The 8,095-nt window shown below is 37.9% G+C and overlaps 1 protein-coding gene across 6 annotated transcripts in view; it reads right to left on the reverse strand.

The window, feature by feature from the left end:
- Nucleotides 1-5,049: 5,049 nt before the first annotated feature.
- The window catches only part of LOC107714846 (transmembrane protein 68-like), a 10,441-nt gene continuing 7,395 nt past the window's right edge, over nt 5,050-8,095 (reverse strand). For all 6 annotated transcript variants that reach the window (XM_016520822.1, XM_016520826.1, XM_016520824.1 and 3 more), the window contains 4 exons: nt 7,420-7,613; nt 7,280-7,340; nt 7,029-7,168; nt 5,050-5,575 (listed from right to left, as the gene is read on the reverse strand). In XM_016520822.1, the coding sequence (XP_016376308.1) occupies nt 5,471-5,575; nt 7,029-7,168; nt 7,280-7,340; nt 7,420-7,613 (500 nt within the window). In that variant the 3' untranslated portion in view covers nt 5,050-5,470. The remainder of the gene's footprint in view (nt 5,576-7,028; nt 7,169-7,279; nt 7,341-7,419; nt 7,614-8,095) is intronic.

The following is an 8,095-nucleotide window of genomic DNA, read 5'->3' on the forward strand; positions in this document are numbered from 1 at the left end:
GTCCTCCTCAGTGTTGTACAGACCTTCATTCCCAGAGTTGATCGTCCTCGAGCCAACGTCTCCAAACTGCAAGAGGACATCCAGAACACTTTATAGCTTGTCTCTTGCAGCAAATGCAAAACAAAGGCCTTTCCCTTTGAAACCAAGCATCCAGTGCACACAAACGGCATTTAAACAAACAGACTACCCACCGCACTGGAGAAACAGTGGTCCAAATATCACGTTGATGGTACACAAATAAAAAAAAAATGGCTGATTAGACTCGAGACGTCCTTGTTTAGGGTGCTGTAACCTATTAGTAGTGTTTCATCAGCAGTTCTGTACCAGTGCCAAACGCTCCACTCACACTGACTGAACACGCTGAACTGTGGCTCGACCACATACTGTATATATAAACAGGGCAGCATTTCAACCATCTACTTGAATCCTGTACAAAGAAAAAAGATGAGAAAAAAAGTATGCGATCATCACAGGAGTCCAAGACACTTGGGATGACAAAACTGGGAGAACACACACTCGTTTTCTTCTTCAGGAGAAGACAGTAGGCCAAGAAAACACTTCCTGGCAGCTCCCTTTGGCGATCCGGCCTCATTCACCTCACTCCTGTGGGCTGACAAGGATCCGTTTGGTTCACAGCAGAGTGGGGGGCAAAGACCATCACAGTTCACACAATGTCCGCCAAACTGTACCCGACAGAACCTGGATGCGCTTCATCTTCTAGGTTAAAGATACAGTGTTCTTCTGGGCTGGGTCAGGATTTGGTGTGTCTGTGTTTTGTGTGCTGTATTGGTGCAGTAAAATGAGTTAAAGGCCACGTATAGACAATAAACAGGGTCACTTTTCAGCATCTTAACACATCCGGAAAGCTGGCGAAGTGTACTATTCCAAACTCTGCAGTGCAGTCAAGACTCTCTCCATGAGACACTTCAATTGCCAACTCACAATCTACAAATCAGTGTCAGGGATAAGTAGTCTGCGACAGAGTGCAGACTTGCTAATGTGCTCCGAATGACGTTCCGGGCCCTATGGTTCAACAAATCACATCGGCCTAAAAGAGCACTGTATCTTTAAATCAGCCAAGAGCATCCTTTATATATGAAAGTGTTGGGAGATTTAAATTTTCCGTTCAGTTACAAGTGCTTCTTTGTGTCTTTATGTTCGAATATTCTAAGGCATTTATGGAGACATGGAAGTGAGGGCAGAAAAATAAAAAAGAAATAGAAAACAAGCACAAAACTTGTCACAGGAAGGAGTCTCAGCACAATGAAGGATTTCTTCGGTTGTTGTTACACTTGCGTCGAGAGACAAGGTGAAATTTTACTGCGACAGAAGCTAGATGTGCCTGTTGTGGATAGTTTGCGATTTTGAAAATGTGGGAAAAATGTTTTATGTGTAAAAATTTTTTATGCTCCATTTTCTTTGGTTTTCTTTTTTTTTTTTGGTTTTTGATGGAATTTTAAACATGTGTCTTACAAAATGGTTGATCTTAAGTTGCACATTATTTTGCTTAATGCCATTTAACTGTGTGGAGATGACTGATATAGGACAGTTAGATTCGTTTTGCTTCAGTTGGTCATATCTGAACTGTAATTTGGGTTTTATTGTAGTTTTGAAACACTCCTGAGGTGTTGTAACGTCCTACAATCGGTGGCAAATTAACTGAAAACATAGTTGTTTTAGCCTGCAGCGATCTGCACACTTGCAGATGAAGATCCTAATTGTGTTGCAAAAAAAAAAAAGAAAATAGAACACAAAAAAAAAGATTTAGATGAGATCATACAAATCTATAACCAGTACCACAGTGAAATGTAAACCTGTATATTTTAGCTATTTTGTTACTTTCCTATCTCGTCAGCATTTTTTCCCCAGCGTGTCTTATACTTTCATTTCTCTGTGTGATGGATGATGATGATACTTTGTCTCTTGGCAAAATTTTCCAAACAGCCCTCTAAAAGAGTCCCCTGTAGTCAGAGCACAAAAAACTAGTGTTAGCACACTAATTAGTCAATTTTCAGATTTAAATTGCTGCACCACCTACGCAAGACCATTTTTGAAGGAAGACGAGTGATGTATCGCACACATCTGCGATATTACATATCCATCATTTTCAAAAGCATCCTACATTTTTTTAGCTTTCCCATAAATACCATGGTATTTTTGTTTCAGGGATACCCCAAGCACACTGCGATTTGGTTCATTTGATTAAGAGGAACATCCTACAACACTGGCTGTCAGTGAGTTTTGGTGACATTCTTTATTCAGCCATTTATCTATTGCGAGGCCTCAATTTTTTAATGTTGAAATATGACATGAATTTAAAACACTCAATGCAATGCGATGCGTTCAGAACATGCAGAATGAATCAAGGTCTTTACACAAAAAGGCTGTGCTGACGTTTGGAGATGCTGAATAGCCTGTTTTGATGGCATATTCCCCACACATGCCAGATTATTAATGTAATACTATTAAAGTCAAAATGATTGGAGGGGTCCTGCATAGGTCACAAGAAAGAAGTCTGATCAGTTAGATCAGTTAAAAGTATGACATTTTGATTAAAAATTACGAGGACAGAATTGCGTACGTAGTCCTACGTCTTAACATGGTGGTGACGGAAGACCAACAGTGAAAACATTTAAGCTAATCATAACGTTAACTTACAGCTAAACTATGTAACTTTGTTTTGCACGTATAGTTCTATTTTTCTGGGTTTTATCAATAAACCTAGAGATATAGTCAACCATTTCTTCGCTCTGGAAAAACTTAATTCATACCTGTAACCTACCTCAAAGCGGTATTTTATTAAACAGACCACTCTCCAGCTCTAGTCGTTGGTGTGGCTGATATGAAGGAATTTATTGAGATGGCGTCCCCGTGGATGAGCGGAGGAGTTGGAGGCTGCTCTGTTTACAACCGGAGTTCAAAAGCAGGACTTATTTTACAACAGTTCACAGCAGGAGAACATTCAATTCATGCAAGCCGATTCTGTTTTATTTGCCTTAAATGACACTCGCCTTTTTTGCGGATTCATTATTCGTAAGTGGCATTTTCTGTTCGTTTCTTTTGGTTTAGTTTTAGTCATGCACATGATGCTCCGGTTGCTGTCATGCTAGTATGACGACGTTGCATTATTGATTAGCGTACTTACTGTGCTTATACTGCAAGCGGACACAAAGAAAGCAGACTGAAATGAAATTGCATATGCAGACAAACAATCAAAATGATGACCCAGACAGTCAGGGGTCACGGGCCGTGCTGTTACAAGATTGTGAGCATTTTGAATCAGTTAGCAAACACGAGTGACTCGGAGAGCTGAAATGAACAGTGGCACTTTTTTATTATTATTATTCGTCGGAGAAGCTTTCTTTTGTTGAATAAACAAATTGATGATACTCCCTCACACGTAGACATAGATACTTAGATAAACTAGAATGCCATAGATGGGGGAAAATAAATTTACATTTAGATAAAAGATAATCGGTGGTTATTTATAAAGCACGATATTAGTACAAGCACAGTAATTGAATGAACTCGGTGGTGTTCAGTTCAGCGTTCAGAAGTGATGTACAGACTTTACTGGTATTTCAGTTAAAACGGAAGTTCCATAGTGACTTGCAAAAGGCTATTTAACTGTAAATAAATGTATGCAAATGTACATGTGTAAAAGAACATTCCTTTCTGAGTCCTGGTCGTGAAGGGTGTCTATTGACTAGAGATCAGCAGTTACATATGACATAATACAGATAAAAACTAGTGTGGTGTATGTAATGTATTAAATGACATAAAAAAGCAAAACAAAACAAAAAACTTATTATTGGTCTCTTAAGTCAGTTGTATCGTGTGATGAAAGTCTGAAGTGAGTAAAATGCATCAAATCTGTTATCTGATTTCATTGTAAATTGAAGAGTAAAAACAAAAAGAAAGTTACATTTTTGTACATATTGGATTTTTGTAAATTTTTATTTGATTCTAATGCAACACAAAGTACCAAATTCATTTAATAAAGTACACTGTGGTCATTTTATTAGACTTACTTGCAATCTTCTTTCGGATTCGCAGTTGATGTGTGAATAAAGTGCATTTGAATTTTTAGAATGTCTAACTATTTCAAGGTTGGAAAAAAAGCACTGGTGATGAGCAATGCCGCTTTTTCAGAACCAGTCTGTCACAAATGCAAGGCTTCGTGATTAGTTTGTCTAAATATGTATTCTCACACCTCGTATGATTTAAGGTTTTACACCTTAATTAGAAGAGACTCTTGGAGAGGCTGAAAGAAAATTAGGAGCACATGTATAATGCAACGAGAGATCATGAATAATAAAGATTTTCTTCCAAAAAAATATTTTTTATTTTTGGGGTGGGGGGGGGGGGGGGGGGGGAGGATTTACAATGGATGCACAGATGCTGTGAGTTAATTCCAAACAGATTTATAAATAGCAACACTGGTGCATTTGTATATCATACACCAAACGCACCGAATGTGCACAGAGATCACAGGACAGGGTGACAAAGACTGCGCTCATGCTCACATTTTCTTTGTGATCTTTGTCACACACAAGACATTGTCTCCCAGAGGATCATGGGAGAGTGGTTTACTAAGCACAAGAGTGCATTAAAACTGTTTTACCAACACTGAATCCAGAGGAATATTCAGTTTTATTGTGAATAACAAAATCTTTTATAAAATCATACATTAAGAGCCATTATTTCCACACCAATCAAATTTCACAACTTATTAGATTCAACAGCCTTTATGCAATGAAGTAGTAAATCAATACATTTCAGGAATGTTACAAAATCTTAATGCATTCTGAAAAACCTGTATGCGTTGTTGCCTGAATAACATCATTAGTAATTGCATACTTTTTTTTTTTTAATAATCAGAATATTATGATAAGCTCTGAGAGCGGGACAAACCAATATCAACTGATGCTTAAATAGACAGCAGTTGACCTCTGAAAGTTAATACAGAGATGTTAGACTAAAACTGTAAATATTCAACATCAAACAACAAATGTTCAAGCATATATATCTCATCATTATTAAGTGTGCTTACAAAATCCCAAAAATCACAGTATGCACAATATTCCTTCAGGTAGATAAATATTTTCGATTTCCAGGACAGAATGTTATATTTTTAAAAGGAAAGAAAGAAAGAAAAACTAACCAAAGGCTTTGTGGAAACTATTTTGGCAGTGGTCCTTTGAATAAAATCAAAGTGTGCAAATAAGTTGTAAATTAAAAAAACAAACACACACTCTTTGAAATGCACAAAACTACACGTAACCAGATGTTACAAAGACACGCACCATTATTTGATATGCAACACTGCAGTATATGCTGATACTTCCATTAGAGTGTCAGTAACATAGTTGCTAATCTTATGATATAACAATATTATAAAATCTCTAGTATTCAGTTGAATTATGCTTGAAGCATATTTATTTGTTCAGTCTGAGAAAAGGCAAGTGTGCTAATCTTCTTTGCGTTCCCTTTGGAATCGCTCTAGAAGAGCTCGGAGGATGTTTCCAGGTATCTTCTGGTGTTTGTCGATAAGTGCTTGAACTGCCTCTTGCACCTGAACAGATGGGTTCGATTGAAGAAAATACACTAAATATGACAAATCCTGACTCAACAGAGGCATGAATTGAACATATGACATCTTCACTGTCTACTTACAGTGCGCTAGGTGTATTTGTATACACCTTACTACGTGTACTGCGTTAGGCTAACCGAGACTTGTCATTTGCACTTATATATTGTTGCTCTTTTGTTAGTTTTGACTGCTTTTATTGTCCTCATTTGTAAGTCGCTTTGGATAAAAGCGTCTGCTAAATGACTAAATAAATAAATACATTTGCTGACACTGTTCTGCACATGGGCCATAATTCTATTCATTAGGCACATGTAAGACAGAGCCCACGTTTATTAAAAATAATAATAAAAATGTCCAGGGGCTTGTGATTTTTAGCAATGGCTTTAAATCTAGCTTGAATTAATAATATATGTGACCCTGGATCACAAAACCAGTCTTAAGTGTAAATTTTGCGATATTGAGATTTATACATCATCTGAAAGCTGAATAAATAAGCTTTCCATTGATGTATGGTTTGTTATGATAGGACAATATTTGGCCGAGATACAACTATTTGAAAATCTGAAATCTGAGGGTGCAAAAAATCTAAATATTGAGAAAATCGAGAAAATCGAAAAGTTCTTAGCAATGCATATTACTAATCAAAAATTAAGTTGATATATTTACGGTAGGAAATTTACAAAATATCTTCATGGAACATGATCTTTACTTAATATCCTAATGATTTTTGGCATAAAAGAAAAATTTATAATTTTGACCCATACAATGTATTTTTGGCTATTGCTACAAATATACCCCAGCGACTTAAGACTGGTTTTGTGGTCCATGGTCACATATATAGTTTTAAACGTTGGAAATAATAAATGTCAGTTGAGCATCAGATCAGCATATTAATATGATTTCTGAAGGGCCATGAGACACTGAATTCAGCTTCTCACGATAAAAAGGTAGAAATGTTGACTATAAAAGTTTAAAGACCTACATCAGGTCTCCCACATCCATTCTGAAAACAAAACAAAAAGTTTTAAAGAAGGTTGTTATTCTCTGGTGGTAGAATGGGATGAGATGTGGCTACTGTTCTTATGAAATAAATGTTACTAAAAAACCTTGTACACCAGAAATGATTCATTCATAGATACCAATTTGGGGTGTCCTTTATTATACAAGCATTCTCTCACTGTGTACACCTGCATATATGATGAATGGCGATCACCACTCTTGGGTGGAACGTTCCCTTAGGGGACGGTGTAAACAAATGGTGCTAGAGTATGTTGTGTAGTCAACAGTAGGTCAGGACTTGTCGGGACGTTGTAGAGGTTAAACCCTCTTGTATTTTTTTTTTTTTAATTTGCAAAACACCAGCTCAGCAAATGAACAAAGAGTCAGCCCTTTACAGGACTACAGAGTTATAAAAACAAAACTTACGGAGTCCTACCTTTTCAGCTAACTCAGCTGCATTGAGTTTGGGGTCGTATGGAATGGGGTCACCCAAGTAGGTGCGAAACTTGACTGGAAATCCTCCATAAATGGGTGCTATCGGTAGGCGAAATCTCTCATACACCCAGCGGTAAAATCCTGAATGAATTTCGAGATGAATTAAAGATTGAATCATTGAGCTCTTTCATGATCTATTCAGATTGCTATTTACAACTGTGTGAAAGTTCAGTTTTTTTGTCCATGACTCACTTAATGTTCCAAGAGAGCGAAATCCCTCCCTCAGGTTTTGAGTAAACATGGGTATAACTGGCTATAGGGACAAAACAAACTCTTAGTACAATAAAACCGGTTTGTATGAAAGGAGCAGAAGAAGAGGGACAGTCACTTACCACTTTAGAGTCAATGGCCACTTGTGCAAATCCTTTGCGTTTGCCCCAGAGCAGAGGGTATGTCTCGTCGCTGAACAGGGCCTCCCGAACTCCTCCAGGAGAGATGCCCAGGAGGTGGCCGTTCCGCAGGGCCTTCACACACTCATCCTGCGGCCCGTGGATCACACTGAACACCTCTAAGAGGAGCTTAAACCCTGTCGTGGTCATTATACAGACAATATGAGCACAATTAAAGGGTTAGTTCACCCAAAAATGAAAATTAGGCTGCGTTTTACTCATCCCCGAGGCATCCTAGGTGTATATGACTTTCTTCTTTCAGACAAATCCAGTCGGAGTTATATTAAAAATTGTCTTTGATCTTTCATGCCGTTTCATGGCACTCAGCGGGTGTTGCATTGCTTCAGTCCAAAAGAACTTAAATAAAAATCCCCCATCCATAAAACAAAATTGTCTCACACGGCTCCGGGGGGTGAACAAAAGCCTCCTGTAGCGAATCGATGCGTTTTTGTAAGAAAAATATCCATATTCAAAACATAATAACATAACGTTGTTTTGTTTTTATCTCTCCGCTGCGTTTCCGCGTGCGTCACTTCTGAGCGGCGCATGCGCAAAGCCGACCTCATACGTCATCTGCCCGGAACTGCTTCCGTTTACAACAGTGAGCGCAAGCTAGATT

This window comes from Sinocyclocheilus rhinocerous, unplaced genomic scaffold (genome assembly GCF_001515625.1).
Source record: "Sinocyclocheilus rhinocerous isolate Xijiao unplaced genomic scaffold, SAMN03320098_v1.1 scaffold1350, whole genome shotgun sequence".
NCBI lineage: Eukaryota > Metazoa > Chordata > Actinopteri > Cypriniformes > Cyprinidae > Sinocyclocheilus > Sinocyclocheilus rhinocerous.